The sequence below is a fragment of the Plectropomus leopardus genome, chromosome 8, assembly GCF_026936395.1.
Source record: "Plectropomus leopardus strain MGB_pleo_1.0 chromosome 8, ASM2693639v1, whole genome shotgun sequence".
NCBI classification, from domain to species: Eukaryota; Metazoa; Chordata; class Actinopteri; order Perciformes; family Serranidae; genus Plectropomus; species Plectropomus leopardus.
The window spans coordinates 33,165,604-33,191,111 of NC_142183.1; the positions used below are offsets into that span (position 1 = coordinate 33,165,604).

General features: G+C 40.2%; 3 protein-coding genes across 4 annotated transcripts; 1 reads left to right on the plus strand and 2 right to left on the minus strand.

Annotated features, from left to right (window-relative positions):
* Positions 1 to 1,109: 1,109 nt before the first annotated feature.
* Positions 1,110 to 8,333, plus strand: rab33ba (RAB33B, member RAS oncogene family a). Its single transcript, XM_042492967.2, has 2 exons — positions 1,110 to 1,637; positions 2,931 to 8,333. Exons 1-2 carry the CDS (start codon positions 1,410 to 1,412, stop codon positions 3,429 to 3,431), a joined length of 729 nt encoding a protein of 242 aa, XP_042348901.1. The 5' UTR covers positions 1,110 to 1,409; the 3' UTR covers positions 3,432 to 8,333.
* A 674-nt stretch (positions 8,334 to 9,007) lies between these two features.
* On the minus strand, positions 9,008 to 14,222 carry LOC121948366 (uncharacterized). Of its 2 annotated transcripts, none has more exons than XM_088081391.1 (6): positions 13,751 to 14,222; positions 13,362 to 13,421; positions 12,139 to 12,270; positions 10,672 to 10,818; positions 9,509 to 9,566; positions 9,008 to 9,399 (listed from the first exon to the last, which is right to left on the minus strand). In XM_088081391.1, the coding sequence occupies exons 1-6, from the start codon at positions 13,913 to 13,915 to the stop codon at positions 9,293 to 9,295; spliced, it is 669 nt and encodes a 222-aa protein (XP_087937517.1). In that variant the 5' UTR covers positions 13,916 to 14,222; the 3' UTR covers positions 9,008 to 9,292. The 2 variants fall into 2 exon arrangements, with proteins under 2 accessions (XP_087937517.1, XP_087937516.1); XM_088081390.1 differs by having other exon boundaries at positions 9,008 to 9,402.
* A 1,343-nt stretch (positions 14,223 to 15,565) lies between these two features.
* On the minus strand, positions 15,566 to 25,148 carry setd7 (SET domain containing 7, histone lysine methyltransferase). The gene is made up of 8 exons (XM_042493797.2): positions 24,991 to 25,148; positions 23,534 to 23,663; positions 22,923 to 23,124; positions 21,759 to 21,948; positions 20,545 to 20,626; positions 20,247 to 20,364; positions 19,496 to 19,653; positions 15,566 to 16,485 (listed from the first exon to the last, which is right to left on the minus strand). The coding sequence occupies exons 1-8, from the start codon at positions 25,028 to 25,030 to the stop codon at positions 16,293 to 16,295; spliced, it is 1,113 nt and encodes a 370-aa protein (XP_042349731.2). The 5' UTR covers positions 25,031 to 25,148; the 3' UTR covers positions 15,566 to 16,292.
* Positions 25,149 to 25,508: the final 360 nt, after the last annotated feature.

The following is a 25,508-nucleotide window of genomic DNA, read 5'->3' on the forward strand; positions in this document are numbered from 1 at the left end:
AAAGCAACTGCCCCTGAGATTTGTGCCAATTTATCCCTAAAAATTCAGTGTAATAACTGAATGTACAGGGAAATTTTCTGAGCCACAGCTGCCTGCTTCAAAAAGAAAGAATATGTAAGGAAGGGCAGGTAAGAGCAAAGGAAAGAAGGATGAGAGAAAGGAAAAAAGAATGTTTGCATGAATGTGAATCAGATTTTACTATACATGAAATTTGTAATATAACTACTGTATTATGGTGTAATGGTATATTGGGCACACACACCCATACATATGCCAAAACCACTTTTGAAAGCCAATATAAGTATTTTCAGTCCTTTAATCCAGAAATCCAATATACTAGCTATTAATATTGAGTTTAAAAACACATGATTTCCAGTCATGGCGGCATTGGCAATTTTACTCTGGTTTGACAGTCTATAAGGTCAGCTATCCAATCAGAACATGGTGTTTATATTAAGCTGCAGTAAAAGCTATAGCATGATATACAACAGTACTAGCTAGCTGCCGAGACATCTAGCTATCTAAACAATTACATGATAAGATATCCATCCATCCATTAAACCAAACGCTTTATATTGCCCATCCATCATCCATCCATTCATTAAACCGAATTAATTCTACTGCCAATTCACCCATCCATCCATTAAACCAAAGGCTTTATATTGCCCATCCATCAATCCATCCATCCATCCATCCATCCATCCATCCATCCATCCACCCATCCATCCAACTTACTGGTACTTACATTTAGTGAATACAATGAAATATAGAGATTTGTATTCATTCTAATTAAAATAAAAACGTTCTGATTTAAATCAATTAACTCAGTGCAATTTGTTGCTACCATTTTATAGTTTTTTAGTAGGTATTATTTTTTACAGTGAGGCCTAGCATCTGAATTCTGGGGTGAACTTTAGCCTGTGACATACCTGAAAGCAGAGGAGAGCAGTGTTTTTAAGTGGCAGAAAGTAGGAGCTGGAGTGAAAAATACATATAGTTTCAATGAATAACAAAAAAAGGTGAGAAGAGCCATATTTACCACTGAGGCAAACTGTTTCTTGTAAGAAACCCGACTTTACATGATTTCCCACGGGACATTGAACGCTGCACACACGCATCTCGCGAGAAAAGACTTCCTAGGACAACATGTACGTGGCTTCACCCCTCAGCTGAGGACCAGGGCTGTTTACTGGGAGAAATTCACATTAAGATAAACGCTCTGTGTGTATGACGATAATATCTGAACGTGTCATAAATGTCCTCTCACGCGCCTGTGCACTGTGACAAAGAGCGGCAGCTGTCCTCGTGAAAGCAGCAGCGGCGGTAGTGGTTTACCGGAGCGCTCGTGCAGGAGCGGCCGCTGTGGAGAGCTCTCCCCGCTGATCATCCAGCCCGTGAGTCGGTGTGATATGGCGGAGAGCGGGTCGTCGGTTGAATTCTCCGGCTCTCTGACGAGCTCCACTCTTCCGCCGCCGAGGACCCGCATCTTTAAAATCATCGTGATCGGGGACTCGGGGGTCGGGAAGACCTGCCTCACGTACCGCTTCTGTGCCGGGAAGTTCCCTGAGAAGACCGAGGCCACGATCGGGGTGGACTTCAGGGAGAGGCTGGTGGAGATTGACGGCGAGAAAATCAAGGTGTGCACTGAGATCACTATTTGAAAAAATCAGTTTGAATATACTGCAGAGAGTATGCAGATGTTGAGCCCCTGGGTGTCTGTAAACAACACAGTCGTGCAGATGTTGGGCCTGTAGACCGAGAGCAGGGACAGATAACGGAAACACTATAAAACAATAAAGAGAAAACACGGACATGTAAGTTACATGTTGCACAGCCAGCGGTGGTGTCTGTCTGTCAGCTGTCTTTTCTGTGGGACATCGAAGAGCTCCACTGCGGCAGTTAAGGGTTAAATGCCGTGCTCAAGGGCATGTCAATAAATTATGGAGCGAAGAGGGCTACTCATTCACTTTCTTGGCCATATTTTTCTGTCTAGTTCAGTGATCTCTGTCTTCTACGTGCAAACCATTAAGTTCATTTAGGAATTTCATTTTAATCTTCTTATATTATTTTGTGGTCTTTGTGAAATTATTTTCTCTTTGGGGACTTTAAAGAGCACTTATAAGTCGGATGTACTATTATTATTATTATTGTTAATATTATATTTTCTGCTGATCAGCCAGCTGTACCAAGTGGTACCATTTATGTGTTAAACTGTACATGGTCCTTAAAAAAAAAGGAGGGGGGAGGGTAGGGTGTATAAAGGAGGAGATGTCAAATCATTTTTTTTTTTGGTTTAGGAGAGTGGCATACTACTTTAAATGGCTGTATTTTGTATTTATTTAACACAGATTTATTATTAATAATATTAGAGCCAAGGCTGGAATTTAACCCACAACCACTGCAGCGAGGATGCAGCCTCTGTACATGGGGTACCCATGCTACCAACTGAGCTCCTGGGCGCCCTTTACTGCAGGTTTTTTTTTGTTTGCTGCTAAAAGGCACATTTAGGTTAAAAATGGTCAAAATTGCATTATTTATCAGAGCCAGCATCTGTAAAAACATAAGTATTCGTCTGATTTTTTGGTCCTGACGGCTCTTGAACACATCCTGTGAGATCAGCAAAAAAACCCCATCATAAAATCTAAGCTTAAAATTGTGATATTTCATCAAAATCATTTGATTCTATGTCTCTTTCAAATTTGGCCAGGAATAAACCATTTGCACTAACTAATTAGCCACAACAATAGTGAAAACCCAAGGCTTCCATCTACAACTTTTCCCTTTCAAACATCAAAGTGTAAGTTTTTATTATCCAGGAAAAATTTGTGTTTTTGATTTGGGGTTGAACTGTCCCTTTAATTGTTGGTTTGGGTCTTCTAATGGGATTCCATGTATTTCTGCTGATCCATTTCCACGATGTCCCCCTGCAGATCCAGCTGTGGGACACTGCAGGTCAGGAACGCTTCAGGAAGTCCATGGTCCAGCACTACTACCGCAACGTGCACGCTGTTGTCTTCGTCTATGATGTCACCAACGCCACCAGCTTCCGCAGCCTCCCAGCCTGGATTGAGGAGTGCAAGCAGCACGCGCTAGGCACAGAGGTCCCCAGGATCCTGGTCGGAAACAAGTGTGACCTTCAAGACTCCGTCCAAGTGGGCACAGACGTGGCGCAACAGTTCGCAGACGCCCACTCCATGCCTCTGTTTGAGACATCTGCAAAGAACCCGAGCAGCCAGGGAGACGGGAGCTCTGGCGGAGGAAACAGTGACCACGTTGAAGCTATTTTCATGACGGTGGCCCACAAGCTGAAGTCTCAGAAGCCTCTGGTACTGAGCCAGCCATCCGGAGGATCAGGTGGTACTATCAACCTGAGCGGGGGGAGGGCTGACGGGGGAGACGGGGCCCGGAGCTGGGGCTGCAGCAGCTGCTGAGGGAGAACAACGGAGCGAAAGACGGAGACGACTTCAGCCAGTGGCTGCAAAAGATCGAAGAGATTGAAGACGGAAGGAGCCGAGAAAAAAGAGGAGGTCTGGGAAGGAAGAATGGATCTAGCAACATGGCTTCACAATCAGCACAAACACATAGACCAATTCTCCATGCCTGTGCTTAACTTTATAAATGACTTTAGATGATTCGGGGGGTAATATTTACAGTATGATTGTTGTTTTCAGATGCCAAAATCTGTTGTTGTTTCATGGAGATGATCCTGAACAAGGGGCCAAAAATCTTATCCTAAATCTCCTTCCATAATAATAATTTAAGTTCTGTGCCTGCACTGCTGAAGTATCAACTCACTTCTCTTCGTGGGCCCCGTGGCCCCAGGAAACACAGAGACACAGTGGCATTAATAAAAAGGGGATTTTGGGGAGGGACATGCCAAAAAATGTCTTTCTTTAAAAACATATTTACTGTGATGTGATAAGAGGGCAGAATTTCACCTCCTCATGCAGATGTGTGGTGGACACAAAAACACTCCACTTTAATACAGTCTGTTTGGTTTGAAGTCAGCCGTGTTCTTAAAGGTGCCCTGCTGTGTTTCCATGTTTACATTCGGTGTTTCTCATCAAAACACATTGTGTATTTTGAAGCTTTACAAACATGTTAAATACATTTCCCTCTCTAAATGTTCTCTAAGACCGAGAAGTTAGCATCCCCCTGGTTCCCTTGCTAAATAACCTATGGGATTTTCCCATTGGGTTTTGGATTATTGCAGAAAGTAAGCTCTGTGATAAACAGTTTATGACACTAAAACATTTTTTTGTTTTTTTTTCAGTGAGATAATTTTCATAAATGAACACCACTTTTAGGATTTTTGAAACCTAACTGCAGTTGCTATAAATTTAAAAGCTAATGTTAGGCTATAAATGATTCAGTTGTGCTGGAAAGGTGCATGCAGGGACATTTCTTGGATTTTAGGACTTTCATGGATTAACCTGGACCCCTGTCAGGGGGTCTGGGTGGTCCTCCCTTGACCTTTTTTTTAATGCTATATTTTCATGATTTTTGATGCACTCTAACCCTCAATTACACCCAGAGTCCAAAAAATTCCCAGTGTGAATCAGTTTATTTTCATTTTAAATAAAAAAAAAAGGTTGGTGTGCCACCTGACACCCTATCAGGCTGCATAAGATGAGTACCACTGTTTTAAATACTTTGAAACCATATGTTTGTCGAGTTAATAAACTGCTAAAAGTATCAAATCTCAACATAAACTGTCCATCAGTGGAATCGTGGTAGCCAGCAGAGCATTTACACATAAACTGCAGTGATTTGCTCATAAAAACATATTGGCTGTTACTACTGTTGCAAAAAACTCCACAGGGTACCTTTAAGTCTGTTTGCTTTAAATCCAAAGACTGAAAACCTTCAATGTTTTTCTTCATTTAAAATGTCAGTCATTTCATATTAATGTTCTGTTTGTATCACATGCTTAGCAAGCTCACTGAAATGTTGCAGCTGGTTAAAAAAAGGGATCAGTGTAAAAAAAACAAACAAACAAGAAATTTCACACTGCTAAAGAACAACATTGCAAAATAAACTGAAGTAATTGCATCTAGATTTAACACGCTTTTCATAGTCTACGCAACTTTGGGCTAGCCGTACAACGAGTGAGTATTGGATAGTCAGAGCATGGTCTGATTGGGGCCTTCGGGCAAAAATGAGCTTGGACCCCTTTTAACCTCCCTTTTCTCTCACTCAGTGTTGATTGTATTGTAATGCTGGTGTATTACATGACTATTCCTTAAGGTCTGATGGCCCAGACACACCAAACTGATATCAAAGAACTAGCAGCAACAAAGACAGACTGTTGTGTTGCTTAATGTTGCACCACACCTCGAAAGCCCTTTTTACACAGAGATCAGGCTATGTCCTGTCTTTGCGCCCCCCTTCGCTTTTTTTATACAGAACCAAAGGACAGAATCGTTCCACCTCAGTTTGTGATTTTAGACAGCAGGCCAGCATTGTGGAATCCTAAAAGGCGTGAAAGGGATGACATTAACACTACGGCATTGTCCTCTAGGTTGACATATAACATACACGTCAGCAGCGTTTTATAAATGGCATAACATGGCAATAACAATCATTCGTCGTCCATTTTATATGGTGGCTGTTTTTGTCATCTGCTCGGAGGGTAAGGAGCTCCGAATATCATTGTTTTCTGCTGCTGTTCTTCTTCTCTGAGTTAGCCCCAAACTCCTGCCAGCTGCTTTTTAAATCTCTCCCCCCGCAATTGATTGCACACATAACACACCATCAAAACGTCACACCCATCCCGCCCATGATCCCATCTTGTTGGTTGTCCCCTTTACATAGACCTTGATTTGGCCGTTGTGCGCTTGCATGGGAGGAAATAACACCAGGAGGATCAGTAGTCTGTATTCATCATCTAAAAAAAGGAAATCAAAAGACTGACCGGATGAATTCAAGGCACTGTCTAGTTCACTTGTTAGAAATAACACAACCTGATGTTTTAAGATCAAATGATATTTACCGTGCGCTAACAAACAATAACACAGTTACAAACCCATTTTGTTAAAGAGTTCAATGCCTTAAACAAAACAACAAACCTAATATAACAAAATCGTTTTGATCTTGCTCCCCTTTGACTTTAGCCCTTTTAAACTTCCATTTTGGCCATTCTTGCCTCTTGTTTTAGGGGCCTTATAACCAACTAACCAGGAAAAACAGTGAGAGGAGAAATTATGATAGTTGGTCAGAAATTTTAAGCATCTATATAATGTTACTTTGCCTGCACACTGGCACACAAGTTTAAAACAGAACAGTTGGGAATAGATTGGACGGGTATTAAAGGTGAGTTAGGCAGCAGCAAAGGTAAAAGTGGAAGTGCAAGACTAATTTGTTCTGCCCTCTAGTGGATGTCTCCATGCCAGCATAAAGGACGCCTATAGTGTTTGAAACAGTGTTTTAAATTTTCGTACATAAAGGGAGTATCCCATGTGTCAAACAGGTCTACTTTACAGTGTGAACATGATAATTCTTGCACTCAGTGACAGGGGGGAAGTAGCCAGGAATTTAGAGACAGTTGAGTTGTTTAAGTGGGGTTGTGTGAGGTACTTCTACATAGACAGTATATCAAAAACAGTTGTCAGCACGGCCCCAGTGAAAGCAGGGAGGAATCTGACAATAGTAGCCACCTAAAAAAAGTCCCACCTAAAAAAAACAACCAACATCAGTTAAAGTGTTTGCTATATTGAGAGCATTTTTACTTTAATGTCAGTGATTTCCAATGGGAAATGAAGTTCTCTCCAGTGCCAGACGCCATTGAGAAAAACATTAATTTTACATTGCACAGGAGTTGCTGGGCATTGATGGGAACACAACATCTAGGTGAACACGGTAATTTTAGCCTTTTGACTGGCGAGTTGCAATGATGGGCTGTCACTAATTACTGTACGTTTCCTCCCAAGCAATGCTAAAACACCAATCTAAATTAGTCTGCACAGAGGTTTGAAAGAGGTAATTAATAAATAAGACATATAAAGAAAAGAAACTGCCGAAAAGTTTTCCAAGACCTCTGTTTGTACTGCTATCTACGGTTTACCTGCTCTCCTGCCTGTCTGTGACATTGTATGGACACACCCAAAAAACAACTCACACGCCAGCTGACAGAAAGGCAGACTGGTGTGCTGCAGCAGTGAATTCACTGGCAGTGGGACTGCAGTCAATTTGTAGGTTCACCTGTGTTTGAAAAACCCGTGTGCATGCACTTATTTTGGTGGGAATAGGGTATTATTTTGTGTTACTGTGTGAATCTGGAGTTTGAAATTTAAGTTCAGATTCACCAAAGTCAAACAATAGCACAAACTAATTGACCAAGGCAGCAGTGGACCAGCAGCTGCCTGTTCAACGAGAGCAGAGATGGGTTACTGAAGCCGTTTATGGCTTCCCAATTGAAACTGGCTGTCTGAAGAAAAAAAAACCCACTAAAAATACTCTAAATATGGTATACACTAACACTAATATTCATTTTTTGAGACTTTTTTTTCAGGTAGCTAAAATACATTTTGTTTCTGGCCCCCATCCACGGCAGTACATTGCTGTTAGGAATTAAGAGAAAGTTGTCTTTGTTAGCTGTATTTGCCTGTTCCCTCTTGTGTATGAAAAGCTGTAATATAGACAGGTTGGTGAACAATAGTACTGCGTAGGCTAGCCTGTGAATCAAACAGTGAAAACATACCTCTCAGTGTGTAGTAGTATGCACCTCTACATGTACATGGATGCCTATACTCACTACTTATCCTGTCTGTGAGCTTGTGATACAATACTCGGCAACAACCACCGTACGATAAAAGCCATGACATCATGATAGTTTGCAGCTTTGTGTCTTAGTGGTTTTGGATGTTTGTCGTGGCCGCAGCTGGTCCTGTGGCCCCTCTGCTGATCACGCTGTACATTGATGTGTATCACTCAAACCAAATGGCCTTCTCTCAGGACTCACTGTTCAGAGGCTATGCACAAAGTAAGAAAACAGACGGGCTGTGCTGGCTGCATCTCTGTGGCTCATCAGCAACAGTGGAAGACATCATGTGGGTGTTTTATTGTTTTAAATCTGGTTGCTGCTTTCTTTTGTTCTTCAAGTGTCCTTTGTTTTTTGATAAAAGCTCCCCCACGCCCAATCCACCTTCTTCACTGCAGCCATGAACAACAAATAATGCTACTGTATCTCTCATTGCAAACGCCCAGAAAGAAAAATCTCAACTACAGAATGGAATCAACTCACAAAGTGACTAATGAATGAAACTACCGGGGACGAGTAGTTGCAACGGTTTTGCCATGTGTAACCTTGCAATAAACAGCCCTGAACATTTCAACGTGCAGTCATCTCTCCTTGATCCTTGGAAACTTGGAACAACCTCAGTTTTTTGTGCTGCATTCAGAGGCATTTTACATGCATTAAAACCTTAAAAACCACAGCAAATTCATTTGACCTCCTTTGAAAACATTGTGAAAAAGGCAATCGGCAACTAGGTACAAGATGTACCACAAACTACAAGAAATTAGGAAAAGGTGACAAGAAAATGAGCTAAAATTAGACTAGAGATATAGATTTTAAAATTAGACAAAAAAGATTAAAAGTTAATTAGAAAAAAGAGGGGAAATGTCCAAAAAACAATATGTATTATTAATTTATTAATATTCCTATATTTTTATTTATCTATAAATAAATATATATATATATATATATATACACTGTATATATGTAGAGAGAGAAAGTATATATATATACACACACGTACTATATACATACACACGCACCTTTTTTAACCTTTTTTCTTGGCTAAATTTCAGGTAAATCATTTGTAACTCCTTACTTTATTAAAAAACGACAAAGCATTTCAATGAACGTTGGCATAAAACACAAATGCAAATACACTGGAGTTAACAGGACTGTTAATTACATCCAAATCAGTAACTTCCTCCCATGTTTTTGAAAGAAACCAAGCCACTTTGCTCATGCCAAAGGGTTAAAAACACAACACTCAAATAGCACGGTCAGGTTTTTATTTATTAAATACACATAAAATGTCTTATTCAGAACATAGCTTACTTTCACACAGCATACAGGGAATTGTGCATTTCAGTTTTGACATGTTACATACGCAGATAATCAACTATGGCTACAGAAATCTTTGGTCGTGGAGGCAAAAAAGACATTGTCACAGTTCATGATCTTATCAAGAGCACAATGACTCGTGTCTCTCCAAAAGACCTCTTTACAACTTTCCAATTTGATGTTTTCATTTGAGGAAATATAATCCATAACTGTCTGTTAGGTCAGTCTGCTGTATGGAGGCAGTTTGGAGGGTGCATCCTCTTCCTCTGTGGTGCCCCGCTCAGTGGACTGAGCAGGAGAGTTGAAAAGCCTGTCATCACCTCCTGCTGGACGCAGACAAGAACTACATCACAGGATTGCTAAACACGGGAATATCAGCAGCAGCTATGGGTGAGGATTAGTTCAAAGACAACGAGTGACATCCTTTCCTACCTTGCCATGTGCAAACCATCTCAGTGTCCCCGGGGTCGCACTGAGGAACCAGCGTCTCCTGCAAACACACACAACACAGAAGAATGACGTCCTAGGAGACAGGCCTCGTTCTCAGAATCAACATGATTTGCTTTGGTCAAGTGGAAGCAAAACATTTGAGATCACGTCTATGTTTGATATAAATGACTGATTTGTATTGAGCTTACTCATCATGCTGTACTGAAAACAAATTCCACTGACTTCGGTCGTGTGGTTATTGATAAATTACCGACTGATGGATAAAATGGAGCTTCTAAAGCTGGGGATACATTACAACACTTTCTCAATTCTACAGTTCTGAAAAAACTGGAAGTATACACTATGTGATTGGCTTCTGCAGATCTTTTACATAGACCCCCCAATGTTAAAATGGCCATCTTTACAGCAGAAGTAAATATGTTTACAGTGTGGTACAAAAATGTGTTTTAGATTTTTTTCAGCGCTCATAACAACTGCACAGGGGGGAATTTATATACTACTCACCTGTTTACATTTTATCAAAGCTTAAGGTTACACACATTAAGGTGTAACCCTGTGTGACAGGCTGACTGCGAGGTGTTGTTGGTCTGACTGCACCTCCACAGCGCCAACCTTTCACCCAAATATGGTCACTTCTGGCTCCAAGAACTCCAAGATGGCGACAGCCAAAATGCTGAACTTGTGGCCTCAAAACAGCAGCCAACAAACCAGTGGGTGACGTCATGGTAGCTATGCCCATTATTCATACAGTCTATATTTTAAAATGACTCAGCTGGAGACAGTGTTCAACCAACTCAAAAAGCTAACATTTGCTTCATTAGCTAGCTTGCTACTGCAGATACAAGCCGCAAGTTTATATTTAAGATGAAACAACTGACGCTAGCTGGCTAGAAATGAGAATCTTTGTCTACCTGTATGAAATCAAGGACCCGTTGTTTCAAAAATGAAGAATCTGTTTGCAGTAAATCTGCCGCCATTATCAGTGGTGAGAACATGTGTGCTGAGGAGAACGCAAAGCTTGACAGGCGTAGCAACAGTAACTAAGAGTGGTGGGACTTAGCAAAGGGTTGCTACATAAAGTAGGTAAAATATCAGATTGTTTTGCACATTTTAAATCCATTTGCGGTGACCGTGTTCTTCCCTACCAGTCCAGTTCTGGCGTCATAACAGCGACAGGCGGGAAGACTACGGCAGCCCACGTAGGCGATGAGAGAGGAGAGAGCCAGGCCGATAGTGCAGGTCAGCAGTATGGTGGCGTTGGCCCCCTTCACCATCCGATGAAGCACAAACGTCTGAGCAGAGAGACAGAAAAAATGCATGAATCCAGCATGAAGTAGACAAACCTGTGATGATTTCACTTTTTGATTTTTAATACATTTGGGGAAAAAAGATGAAAACATGTAATCACTAGGTGAGTTTCCATTACAGATTTGCACAAATGTGATATTTTGGAAATGTTGATAAAAATACAATTGTGAGATGACTGTTTCCACTGGGTGATGTTTTGCGACTTCTCCTCTGGCAATAATATTCCAAGAAGCACGGTGATGGATGTGTAAAACATTAGCAGCTTTATTTCTATTGCAGCCACCACACTAACCGTCATTATTTCCAATCCAAGGTGACGTAGGTGTGTTATGTGAGCCATAATGAAAGACAAGCCCCTTATACATGAGGGCGGCCACATGTTTCTGGATTTCTGGGAGGTGATAGTCCACAATTTCACAGAAAGGTTGTGGTTTAAAAAGATGATCCAGATGATCTGCTCAACTTTTGATGAGTTATGTGATGTAATAACAAAGTAAACTGCTTAATTTGGCATTGTGTTTGGCATTATCTTGTACCTTGTTTTTTTTTTTGTTATTATACGACACCTGCTTTTTTACCATTTTCACCATTTATATTGGTCTTTGGTTTATCCTGTACACTCCTGGCTGCTGGAAACAAAAACAAATCTCCCCTCTGTGGGACTAATAAAGGATTATCTTATCTTAGCTCCTGCTGCATCATGAGGGAGCCATCTCCTACCGACAAGCACATTGCCATAGCATCATGTGACCAATGAAAAGCAAAAAAGTGTTTCCATTGCAGTTTTGTGAAATATGGCTTCAAATCACCTGAAATACCACCTCATGCGAACGTAAACATTTTTTTGGGATAAATGGGAGTTTTTTCAAAATTGGCATTTTTCCATTAGGCATGTTTTATATTCTCAATTTCAATTTGCACAATTTGAGTGTTAATGGAAACCTGCCTTGTGTCATTATGGGTGACTATAGACTGATGGGCAACATGGCAATATTATCCATTTAAAATTACATGTAAAACACAAATGCTAAAAGTAAATGGACCTGAATACTTTCTGCATATATGCACTTCTGTGTATGTGGCTCTGAAAGACAAGTCCTCAAGCTACACTGAGGAACTTCTACATATTTCAACCTCCGTACAAACTCCCAGTTTCTAACAGGCTTTCTGTCAGAAACCTGTACTGAGATAACCCTTATGGCCAAGTATCACAATTCACCAGGTAGAACAATGGGTATCACTCAAGGCAAATCTTTTGTGGCAATGCAGCTACACTGTGTGTGTGTGTGTGTGTGTGTATTTACCACTTTAGGACTGTCATGGTGATGGAAGACCTCTTCATCTTCCTCCCCGTAGGTGAGGGTCAGACAGGAGTAACCTGATATAAACACTGCTGCCACACAGGAAAGCCCCGCTGCTACCACCATCACACTCACCTGCAGGGACGGGAGGACAAGCACAAGACAGGACATTGTCACTCTGTTTGTGTGTTTCAGAAAGAAAGAGAAAGAGAGAGAGAGAGAGAGAGAGAGAGAGAGAGAGAGAGAGAGAGAGAGAGAGAGAGAAAATCCTCTTTTCCCAGCTGTTTCTTTGTTTAATTACTCTTGGTTGTACAATGACCCATTGTATAGTTATTCATTATTATTATTATTATTATTTTTATTATTATTATTATTTTATTTTATTTCACAATAACATTCATCTGTTTGAACATTATTTTTTCTTCGTACTGCATTCAAATGAATATAGGCCAAAAAGGATTTGCAAATCCCTGCATTCTGTTTTATTCATGTTTTACACAGCATCCAAACTTTCTGGGAATTGGAACTTTACTATGAGCCAATGTGGTGTTATCATTTTTTTTTTTTTTGAACTCATCGTTATGTATTGACCTCAAAAGTCCAGTATTGGTCATGCATCAGAATCTCTGTTTCACCTTCAAATAATGTTCCTTATGGTCTTGAACTCTGTGGTTTGAGTTAGGGCTCAGTTTGGGTTAATATCTGGTGTCACAGAGACATGTGTTTTCCCACCACTGCTGAGAGAAGGTAAAACACTGCTAGTGTTTTGTGAATTTACTCCCCTAAGCCAAATCAAAACACACTGGTCACATGTAATTTTATTTCAACTTCATTCTTAAAAATTAATTTCAACTTTATTGTTGAGATTTCAACTTTTTTTCTAAACATTTTAACTTTTTCTCAACAGTGTACTTCAACTTTATTCTCAAAATTTCAATTGTTTTCTCAGCATTTTGACTTTTTTTCCTCAATGTAATTGTATTCCAAAATCATTCTTGACATTTCAGCTTTTTTCTCAACATTGTATTTCAACATTATTCTTGAGATTTCGACTTTATTCTCATCATCTTGACTTTTGCTCAAAGTGCATAATGAAAAAAAAAAATCTTCCTCCTCTCAAAAATATTTCTCCTGCCTGGCCCTAGTCCTCTTCTGTACTCACACCCTCCCGAGAGCTTAAAAAATACCTCCCCCTCCCCTCTCATAAATAACGAACAGTCCCTTACCAGTTTGGAGTTTTTCCTTTGGGAGGCAAAAAGCGCCAGCACACCTGGAGAGGCCATGACCTGAACGGAAGTGAGAAGTGAATTTAATGACAGCAGGAACAAAGGCCAGTGCCAGCAGCTTCAACAGGTTGCTCATACTTAAACTAAAATGTCCAAACGACAACTAAACCCTGAAAAACCCCGTTATCTCTCACATGTGGTCCCACCAGAATCCTATCAATATTCAGGAAATGTAGTGTTGATTTATCGACAAATATTTTGGCCAAAATGAAGACAATAAACACCTGTAAAACACGACACGTCATGGTAGCACATTAGAACTCGCTGTATATAACTTGTGATACAGCTTAACGCGTCTGTATTGATCAGTTTGTGATCCAGGGTCTCACCAGTCCTCCCCACACCGGGGTCCTGGTGCTGCTCAGCGGGGTGTCCTTGCGGAAAACAGCGTCCATGAAGCCGCACACCACACACAGAGCCGCACAAGCCATCTGGAGGATACCGAGGATGAGCACGCTCCTCTGGTTGAAGATGAAGTACCTGTGTCGGTCCATCTCCGCGTATTTACCCGCTAGAAAGTCCCCTGATACCCGGTACGTCTGTCTCCGCGGTCAGTTTAGCCCGTGGGTGAAACTTCAAGTTAGCTCGATGCGCGGTGCAGTTTTGAGGGATTTCTTTGTCAAAAACATGAGTCCAGCTAGTGACACATGTTTCTGAAAGCTAAAACATGTTGTATTTTCTTCCTGAGAGCCGTTCCTACAGCACTTCTCAGCAGCGGTGTGTGGATTCCGGGCCGCAGGCTGCTTTCACTCAGTTTATCCATTAACCTGCTGACCAGCTGCAGGTGGAGACATCAGGGAGTGTCCAGCCCAGAGTACAGACTGACAGGCTGCTGAGCCCCGCCCCCTGCTCCTAAGATTTACCTTTTTTATATATATATAAAAAAGTTTTGTTCCCCTTAAACTAGTGTACAGATTTTTTTCTTTCCCTCAAACAAATTTTTGAGTCAACTAGTGGTGGAGTGGTGGTTGAGTACCCCATTGGGAATTTTTGGTTCTAAAAATGTTCTGAGAATGGTACAATGCAATGTTTTAGTAATGTTTTCAGCAGCAAGTTTTCTTTTACATTAAAATGTACATTTTTTTCTTTCCTTCAAACAAATATATGTATTTTTGAGTCAGAGTTAAACAGCAGAGGATTAGCAGCTGGTGAGTTGGATGCCCAGCTAGCAATTTTTGGTTCTAAAAATGCTCCATGAATGGTACAATGCAATGTTTTAGTAGTGTTTTCAGCATAAAGTTTTCTTTTAGTTCCCAGAATGTTCTTCTTAAAGTTAGGATTACATTCTCTACAAACATTAAAAAAATGTTTATTATTTATTTTAGTTAACATGTCACATTACAATTTCATTTAAAAAAAGTCTGTAATCTCAGTCCTTAATAAAATGTTCTGAATGTTGCTTTACAAAGGTTCTTCATTTGTTCTTATGTAACATTGTGGAAACATTTTGTAAAAAAGAACATCCTATGATTTGTCACCTCTCAACATCACCAAAATATCCTCAGTGTGCTGCGATTAAAAATTTACGTTTTAGTGAGCATTTAACCTTATGGGGACATTATTTTATGATTAACATCCTTTAAATTCTCCTTGAACATTTGATTAAAATGCTTTCTTTAAAACATTATCGCAACTTGTAGGTAACGTTAGTCAATGTTGTGGAAACCTTCCCTGCTAGCTGGGTAAATAGTAAATGCACTGCAATTGTAAAGCTGTAAACTGTTGATACACACTCACACTCCAACGGTGCAGCATCGTTCAGTTTGTAGTTTAGGCTCACTATCTTTCCCAAGGGTACTTCCATGTGTTGACTGGGGTACCTGGGGAAATTTCAAAATAAAGGTCCGCCATAAAACAAAGATATGTATAAATAAAATTTTGGATTTTGCATTGTTTTTATTGGCTTGTTGCTCAGAGTCAACATGCTGATTTAGACTGATGTGTTGTTACACCTCCTTAACACTACTCTATCAGTTAAAGAGTCATTTTAGGTGGCGGCAATGGCAAAACACACACAAACTAATTGCATCACATGATAAATGAGGCATGTGAATTCATTTTCTTTATGTTGGGCTTTATTTAGTAGGATATGAACACACATAATTAGGTTAGAAAAGTAGAACAAGCTCTCCGAGGGTCGTTGCTGTAGTGGTAGAGCACCCTTTATTTTTTTTTATCAGTCCTTCAGTTACAAATCAACAAAGCTTAGGAAATACAGTACCTTCCCAATTTCAGATATCCTGATTAAATTAGTCACTGTAATACATATACTGTATATGTGCGCCCAACCGAATAGGCCTATAAAGGTACACTTACAAATGCATGGAGCGGGCCAGCTGTATCAGTTCAAATGAGGTGTGAGCTAAACAGCTCAAATAAATACTGTCATAAAGTAATGCTGTTAAACTCAACACCTTGAGGGGAGCCCTGTTAAGTAGCCGCTTTGTAAAACAATTGACATAGAGTTAAGTGAAGATACAGACGGTGAAAAATGAGAAAAAAATGTAATTATTGTTCATTATATCCTTAATTTATCAGCACCAACCATGAGCATGTAAATCATAATTTCCTGTAATAGGTAATGGAGAGGACAGTGGTGTAACCAGACAGGACAGCACCTCCAGCCAGAGACATGTCTCCTCTACTAACATTTGGTTTCTTGCATAGTTCTTGTGTAGCTTAGGCCTCCATTCATACTAAATTGTTTAAGCAGTATTCCATCCATACCAAGCACGGTAACTTCCCAGATATCTATGGCGTGGTGTGCAGCTGCAGGGGATATTGGTGCCATGATGCTGCTGAGTCTCGTAAGGTGGTAGCACAGGTAAAGGGGTGTTTTGTTGTTGTTTTATTGTATTGTTTATTGTTGGTTCAGACGCCGGTGGGAGCCGCCTGACTCTGCTGGAACTCCTTCAGCTCCTGCTTGTACCAATCAGGGGCCTCGGGTCCATTATTCCCCGTTGAGTTGTGATCGTAACCGTAAGCAACCGTTAGCTCCTCATCTTTCTGCACAGCCCTCAAGGTTCGCACACACTTGATAGGCCCAAAACGAGGGTGCACAAACCTGCACAAACAACAAAAATAATTCAAATTCTAACAAGAAGGACATCCATAATAATTGAATCATGTTTTCCTAATGAAATATATTATGATGCTAGACATTATGTGTCACTATTATGTTTTTTTCCTTTTTTAAAGTATTTTTTGGGGCGTTATTGCTTTATTAGAGATTTGACAGTACAGAAATTACAAGAAATAAAGGAAGAGAAAAATGGAGATTGACATGCAATAAGGTCCCACACCTTGAACCAGCAATGTCAAGGTCAATGGCCAGCACCTTAAAACCCCTATACATCAGGGGTTTCCAACATCCTGCTATAAAATTAAGAAAACTTCCGCTGGCCCGCTCATCTGTCTGCTGCATCCATCTTCTAAACAGTGCGAACTACCATAGATAGAGACTAATGAAGACCTTTGTCTCATTCACTTACTGCCCGTGCCCGTTTTGTGCGAAAATACTTTATAAATAATGTTAACTTGCTTCTTCTTCTGCCCATGGAGTCAGTGAGTGGAAACACAGACAGAGTCACTCTGCCATTATGGCTGAAGCTGGAGCTGCAGCTTGATGACAGAAATAAAGCACTATTTTTTCATTCTCTCTCAAAACCTATGTTGTCACAAAGCAGATTTTTAAGCCTTTTTATTTGCATTTTTAGCAAAGTCTGCACCACCATATAGGTCTGCAGGCTGCAAAAGGTTGTGGCGTGCACATACCCTGAAGTCTGCATGTAGGTGCAGTGCTCATATCCACAGGTATAGACTAGTATTCATTTACTTGCGGTGGCCCACCATAGTTAAAACATCTGCCGCCACAGATGGATTTTCTAGTTTTGGAGCACTATTGAAATATCTACCCTTTGGTTATGCATCACACCTCTTAGAGCACAAAGCAAACTCTGGGCACAGATGGAGCAGCAGAACATCAGGCACACTGAAAGTGAAACTTAACTGTTCATTCTACTGGGCCTAAAAGTTCTGCAGCAGCAGCCCCTCTCAGAAAGAGGGCAGCAGAGGAGACGTAGAGGTAAATCAGAAAAGATCTTAAAGTTTCAGAAGGCAACAACCCACATTCACCTGCAGCTATCACCCATGTAGACCCATGCTTTCCATATATGAACAGAATGGTATGCAATACTTTACAATCATCTAGTGGTGACAGAGAGAGAGAGGCAGAAGGAGTGAAAGAAGCTGGAGAAAGGGCAGAAACAGCTGACTGGAAAGACGTGAATGAGAACATTGTAATTTTTGGAAACTATAGTTGAATACAACAGAGTAATAGCCTATCTTTTTGGTCACCATATATTGATCAGTGGAAACACAGGTAATCTCATTAGATTGAGAGAGAGATAAGAAAGGTGAAGCCACTGCCGACTGTGTCAGTGTACTGTACCCCGTAATAGGTTTGGGTATCATGTGCAGCATCAGAGTTGTTTTCAGGTCAGAGATATTATTATTATATTATTGATAAACAAATACTGTAAGGAAATGTCTAATTGCATCTTGAGATCACATACTCTGGGTTCTTTATTTTTAGTCTGATTTAAATAATGATGAGCTAGTGGTTTCTGGATTTCCTGAATGAGTCTGCGACTTTATCCAACAGATAAAATGACAGGAGGACTGGATGTTTATCAAAATCTACATGACAGTTAAAAGCAGTTTTCCAAAACTGAGGGGATAGTATTAATATAATCTAAAATGGCATTACATGGATATACACTCTTGTTTACAGCGCTTCAGGTGTAATTTGACACTTTTGTCCTGCATTGATGCTCACATACCAAACACTGTGTGCAGTGTACAGCTGTGTAGCTAATGTTTATCATCATTAGCTTTGTACACTGTTGCAGTGACCGTTTTTATATTAAGCATTCATCATCTTAAGTCTATGATCATAATAGCTTTTGCGTTAAATCACTGTTTGTTTAAAAATACTTTTAAATGGTCAGCTTAGCTGTTAAGTTTCCAAAAATTTCTCCTGGAATTCCCCACAGACCCCAGAGGGTTTGGGTGCACATTGAAAATAGTCCCCCTCTTCAATGTTAAATAGGTGATTGCAGTCCAGGTATGAAGGTACTTTTTACCTCATGTACACATCTACAAACATATTTACCGGACCAGTAAATTAAATCTGACTTTTTGCATTCACCTTGGTGCCGCTTTTGGTAAAGTTTACAGCTAAACACACACAATTTTTTTTTTTTTGCAAGCCTTCAGTCTATTTTCTGTTAGCTAAATCAGGAGTTGAGTTACATTTACATCTTTATTCAATTACTGTAGGTTTCAGGTGGTTTGGTTTACTTAAGTTCAGTTACATGTAAATAATATGTACGTATATTTTAGTTTTGGTTATGGTAGGATGTAACTTAACCCTTTGAAATGTCAGCACATTAGTGTGATTTCTGTCAAAAATATATAGAGAAGACCATGAGCAACTTCACAAGACGGCAAAAAAATAGCCAGAAATAGCCAGAAAAACAGTGTTAAAGTGCTAACATCATTTTAAATATAGAAATAGAATAATTATGTACATAGTTTTCTGGACATTTTTCCTATTTCCCTCTTTTTTCCGAAATTACACTTTTTCTACTACCACTTCTACTACTAATAACAATACTACGACTAATAATTTTCAGGTCTTTTTTTGTCAGTTGCACCAAGTTGCTCACTGCCTTTTTGCCATGGTTTCAATAGAGACCAAACCAATTTGCTTTGGTTTAAAGGGTTAAATAGCTTGTAAAAGGTGTCTGAACTCAGAACAAGAAAACTGATGTAATACCGGGTTTCAAAGGGTTAATCTGCCTGTTAATTTAAGTGCTCAGTGCTACAGTTCCATGACATCACCTGAGGAAGTGTGTGATACAAACAGAAGCTATGAAGAGCTACAACCTGCTGCTGAGATTGTTTTTCAACCAGTGTTTTCAAGATCAAGAATGTCAACATTTTGTATTTTATTGTAAAAACACATGTCCCCCCCCTCTCCCTGTCCCCTGCTCCTGTCAGCTTGTACTCACGGGTCATATTTGCAGTTGGGGGTGAAGGAGTGGTTTGCCTTGTGACCCAGAGAGGCGCAGTATCTCTCTGTCTGGTCAAATGGCTGAGGGACATCAATCACAGTGTCCTCGTCCAATGAGATCGTGTTCCCGTTCAGTGCCCAGTCTCTGCTGTCCACCTGAGGAGTCCATACAGTCAAGAAAGACAAAAGGTTAGACAAGTACAAATACTGCAAAATGACTGAAGAAAACTGAGGATATATGTGAAGTCGCCAGATCTTTCAAGACAGAATCATGATGCATCTATGAAAACTTCTTGGGATGAACTTTTAATGTGAGGAGTGGTAAAATGTAAAATGTTCTAATTTATCCATTACTAACAATTTTAATTGTTTAGCCATTATTTTTCAGTAATTATGCTGTTTTCCATTCATTTAAGCTAATTATTTAATTAGTTTCAGTGTAACTTCTAGCTGAAGCTCTATTTTAACCTCTATAAAGTGCCCCAGGTAAATCAGTTAACATTTAACACAAGGTTAAGAGATTTTCACATTTTGTTCTATGACATAAAATCCATCAGTAAAAACCCCACTGTGAAGCTTGTATGTGTCTTAAAAACGGCGGCTGATAACGAGTGGCTAAATACTACAGATACTACAGAACGTAATCACGCCAAGCCGTGTTGAATGCAGCTTCACAGCCTCATTGTGATGGCGACATTAAATCCTGCGACTGCAGTGTTAGTTAGTTGATGTCTTTCCTTGTGTCATACCTCAGAGTGTGTGATGCGTACTCCATTATAAAAAGCCATCACAGTGTCAGTCTCTGTGTCCATCTTAGCAAACAGGCCCTGTCCTGCTCCTTTGATCATCGAGTCTGCCACAAACACCCTGACGCACGCACGCACGCACGCACACGCACACACACACACACACACACACACACACACACACACGCACGCACGCACGCACGCACGCACACACACACACACACACACAAACAATATGAAGAACTGGCTGCTGACATTCTGATTCTGATGCTGAATTCAGGTGCGCATAAAGCATACTTACCTTTGGCTTTCGTAAGGGTCAGGAAGCAGAGCGTGGGTGGTGATACAGGTGGACGTGGACTTGTCGTATGAGTACACAGGACCTTAAAAACAGTTATGTCAATGTCCAGTTGCTGTAAACGATCCTGTCCATTTAAGGGACAGTTCACTCAAAAAAAGGAAATTCTGTCATTATCTACTCACCGTTATGCCCCTGGAAAGTCAGATGAAGTTTTACAGTACATAAAACACTGTTGGAGATTCACAGGGAAAAGGCATTGCACTCATCCCCCAAACAATTGAAGCAAATGGTCACCAGGATTCAAATGTTAAAAAAAAAATAATAATAAAACCTCAAAATGTCTCCATACTGCTCGTCCAAGTATCTTGAAGCCACAGTGTGCCAAGTTGCTTTGAAAAACATCAAGTGTTTCGAAAAGCGTCAGGTTTCTAGCCTTGTTGTAGCCTGTAACTTGTAGTTCCTAGTGTGCTCCCCCTGACACAGAGAGAGTTTTGTGATATTAACAGCAAGCAAAATGTCCCTCTGTTAGATTTAAAACTACTGTGTGTGGAGGACGCGTTCAGGTAGCATGTAAACACTGGCGTGCACATACCGTGAGCTCTTGCTGGTCTCATGCGAGCACACATATGTGGCTACAGGCCCCGAGTTTTTCAAAACAACTTGGCACACTGGGGCTTAAGGACTGTTGGATTACTTCGGATAAGCAGTAAAGAGACATTTTGTGGTTTTATTGTGTATTTTTTTTCCCCCCATGGATCAAGAAAGTATTTCTGATTCTGAATCCTAGTCACCATTTTTCAATTTTCTTTAATTGTTTGGGAGATGAGTGCAACGCCTTTCCCCTGGGAAACTCCAGCAGAGTTTTGTGGACTAAAAAACTTTCCGACTTTCCAATGGCATGAGGGTGACAAGATAATGACTGGATTTTTGTTTTTGGGTACACTATCCCTTTAAATACAAGTAGAACAATATAGAACAGAAGTGCAGAAGACAATCTGACATTACAGTGTGCACTCATCCAGTTTCCAGCAAATCACATTTGATAACAGCACGATTCACATCATGATGTCACCAAATCCTAAACATAGTACACTATGATGTCAGAAATACATATGATGAATTATTAATTTAATAGTTTTATGAACAAAAAATCCAATACAAATGACAGCTGTGAGGAAAAGAGATGATTCTAAATGGATCCATTAACTTCTTACTGTTGGGTACGATTTCAAAGCGTGGCCTTCCACTCTCGTTGGAGATGAGTGTGGCGAGGCGAGCCTCGATTATCTCTCCATCTACAAAGCTTCCACAGAGAGCCGTGTGTCTGTCAGGGTAGACGTAGCCGACTGAATCCCCGGTCATCTCGCCGTCCTCATTCACCTCCCCAAACACACAGCCTCCATCCTAGACGCACCACAGTACACACCAAAATGCACAATACACACAGTTAGCAAAGGCCATTCATTTACTTTACTTCTAATAGGGCGGCATAGCTAACCTGTTGTTCATTTTGTGATACATTTGGTGTGTTTATTTTATTTATTTATTAAATGTATTTAATTAGGACAATACACATTAATCAACATATCAGCAACATATCAGCGCATCAATGTACATATGCCGGAATTAGCACAATAGCTTAATTTCATCCATAATCCTAAAGCAGGTATCACAAAGAACATAAAACATAGGGCGAAATCATTCATATGGTGCGTTTATCACAAAATTTACAATTATTATAATATATTGAGCTATGCTGCCCCACTATTTTACTTTATGCACTGCACCAGAAGTGTGTCCATGTCTTGAACAAGACTTCCAAAAACCTCAGCACCATAGAACCACTTATTAGGGGTCGACAGATTATTGGCCAGACCGATTATCAGATCTGATATTTGATAGAATTAATTAATTATAAGTACAAAGAAAGTGTCAGCATGGGAGAAACTTTTACTTTGCAAAACCTCAGGGAGCTATTTTTCAATTTTTCTTTCACATTCTTTATGAGGTCAATTTTCACTTGAATTTATGAAAAAGTTGCAGCAAACTTGCTGTATATGATGTTGAAAGTTTTACTTGGGATTAAACATTTAAAGGCACTTGAACAAAGTTTTGTTCTGGAGTTTGTTAGAATTCTAAATATTGACAGAAAGATTTTCATTTTTATTGTAAATGCATATCACTTCCAAGTATCGGTTAGCGGTCACATTAACTACTAATAATGTGTATCGCCCCTGAAAAACCAATATTGGTCGACCCCAAATTTTTATGGTAGGATAACTATTTCCAAAATATGGCCTTGAAGTCACATAACTGAGTGAATTCTCCGTCCACTCAAACATGGGCAGAATGCTGCAGTAAGCACTGAGCTGACTCACAGGGTAGTAGACCCAGCATTCCCCACAGCGGTTGTTGTCTTTGTACTGGCCCTTGAACACCAGGTGGCCCTCTGAGTCGTACTCCTGAGCAGGCCCATTGAGCTCGCCATCCACATACGTCCCGTGAAGGACTCCTCCATCTTCATACGTATACACACCCTGACCCTGCAGAGCATCGTCTACATAGAAACCCTCCAGTGTGCTGCGGACAGAGAGACAGAGAGAAGAGGGCTGCAATTAAAGATATTATTTAATGTAATCACCTGAAGGCCACTCGGGTGATGATAATTACCGCCTATGAATGTGTGCCTTACTAATAATAACTGTATTTGCAGACATTATTGATTGTGCATTACTGTGTAAAAGTATTAGGGCTATTGTTGAGATTTTTAGAACAAAGTAATAAACAAAAAAAAGTTCTACTTCCGATAAAATGTGGTGCACAGAAAGATTTTCTATGGAAAGCAGAGAGACTTTACTCCTAAATGTTTTCATCATATCTATACTGTTTGTTGACATTTGTTAAAAATGTACAGCTCTGATTAACAATCACAGCATGGACACAGTTGATGTAAATGTCTCAATTTTTCTCTGCCTTATCCTTACAGTACCTTCCATCAAAGAAGAAGAACTTCCCCTTGCCATTCTTCTCTCCGTGAGTGAAGTGTCCTTCAAAACGATCACTGGATGAATAAGTTACTGTGCAGAACCCATGGGGCTGATCATCTTCATCCAGTGGACCTTAATACACACCAACACACACACATTTAGTCTTAACTATAGGCTAAATGTATAGATAGACGACATGTCTTGTTTTACTCCCATTGAACAAAAATGAAGCCAAAATATCCTGGATATGGCTGCTGCCATCTTGCACTGGTGACGTCATTTGGAGCCATGAATGTCATGATTCACATATGTTAAAATTAGCTATAGAGACCAAAACAATTTCTTGGCTGTGAACATGTCTATTTCTGCTGTAAAGTTGATTTTTTTGGTGGTGGTGGGGTGGGGGGGTATACATGGGTGTCTATGAGGACCGACTCTGTTTTGGAGCCAGTCAAGTCAGTCAATGAACAGCAGTTTTTGGCACTTTCTCATGGCTTCATTTTTCAGCCACGGAAGCTGCTGCTTGCTTTTCACATTTTCAGTTATTCCAAAGTGCTATGTCTAAACTGTAGGCCCAATACTCTTCAGCTTCTCACTTTTCAGTATTTTAAAAAATATTTTTTAGTACCCGTCAAAATATAGGTTATGGGTGAACACAGATAGATTGATAGTTAGATAGATAGACATTTTTCTAAAACAGCAGTGGTTTGTATTTTGTGAAAGCTGCCCATTGACCCCCATTCTTCTGGAGCCACAGTATTTCCAGTGTCCCCTGTGGCCATCATCGGAATGAAACCCTTCCCAGCAGAATGACGGGACTTTTACTGATCAAGAGTTGTCATTTCATAGAAACAACTCATCATGTGTTTGTATATTTGGGTAACAAGTAAGCCGAATTTGCATCAGAAGTCTAAGAAATCATAACAGATAATGTTAGACGAGGTGCAAACACACAAAAAAGAAGCTAACATCCCCATTTTTCCAGTCGGGTTTTGATTATAGGCTACAGGTAACAGAAGTGCGTGTCACATTACACAGTTTTCATTAATTCACTTCTCCTGACGTTTACAAGTATAGACAAAGCGAAATAAATCACACACGTCGGTAACTTAGGAGAAATACAAAGTATCAGAACACCACACTTTGTATCAGAAACCGCTCACAGACTGTAACGAGCATAAAATGTAACCTTTCGTGTCGTTTCACATTTCCTTCCTGACAAATGTTTCCAGCAGCGGGACTCTCATATCACCCAGGCCGCCCTCACTCTCATGCCAAGCGGCTTCCCTTCACAAATCAAGTCCCTGGCGCTGTGAAGTTACCCAGCAGGCCCAGCGTCAGACTGACTCACGGAGATTTACCCAACACTCGCATTCTCAAAACTACAGTTATATGTCGCAAATACCTGAAATTTCGTCGTTTACAGGGAAATGTAAAGAAAGAGAAAGGTATCGCTTACCTTCCACGACCTCTTCTATATTGTCATCATCGCTGTCCATGCTGCAGGAGGCTGCTGGGTGACCACGCCGCTGCTCTGACTGCTGCTCCTGTCACCCATGCGGCGTCATCTGGACATCCCATGATCACAATCACAACCACATGCACGTATGTGCACGCACCAGGAATCTGACCCTACTGACAGAAATAAACATACAGCTAAAAAACAACGACAACAAGAAGAAAACATAAACTTATCATTAACTAATAACTTGTTATTAATATTTTATTTTGTTGTATTGTATTTTATTTGCTGGGGTTTGTACCAAATAAGCATTTTTCCTTACATGTAGAATATAATTTGGAGGCTGGGTCATCTCGGTCATCACAACCATCATTTATTCAATCATTTATAACACTATGTTGCCAAACATTTTACCTACATAAAAAAAATCCATCTCCTGAGATTTGAATATTGCACTTGGCCACATTGCAATTTCAATAATTTTTTTCAAATAACTATGCAAACCTGCTTTTCAC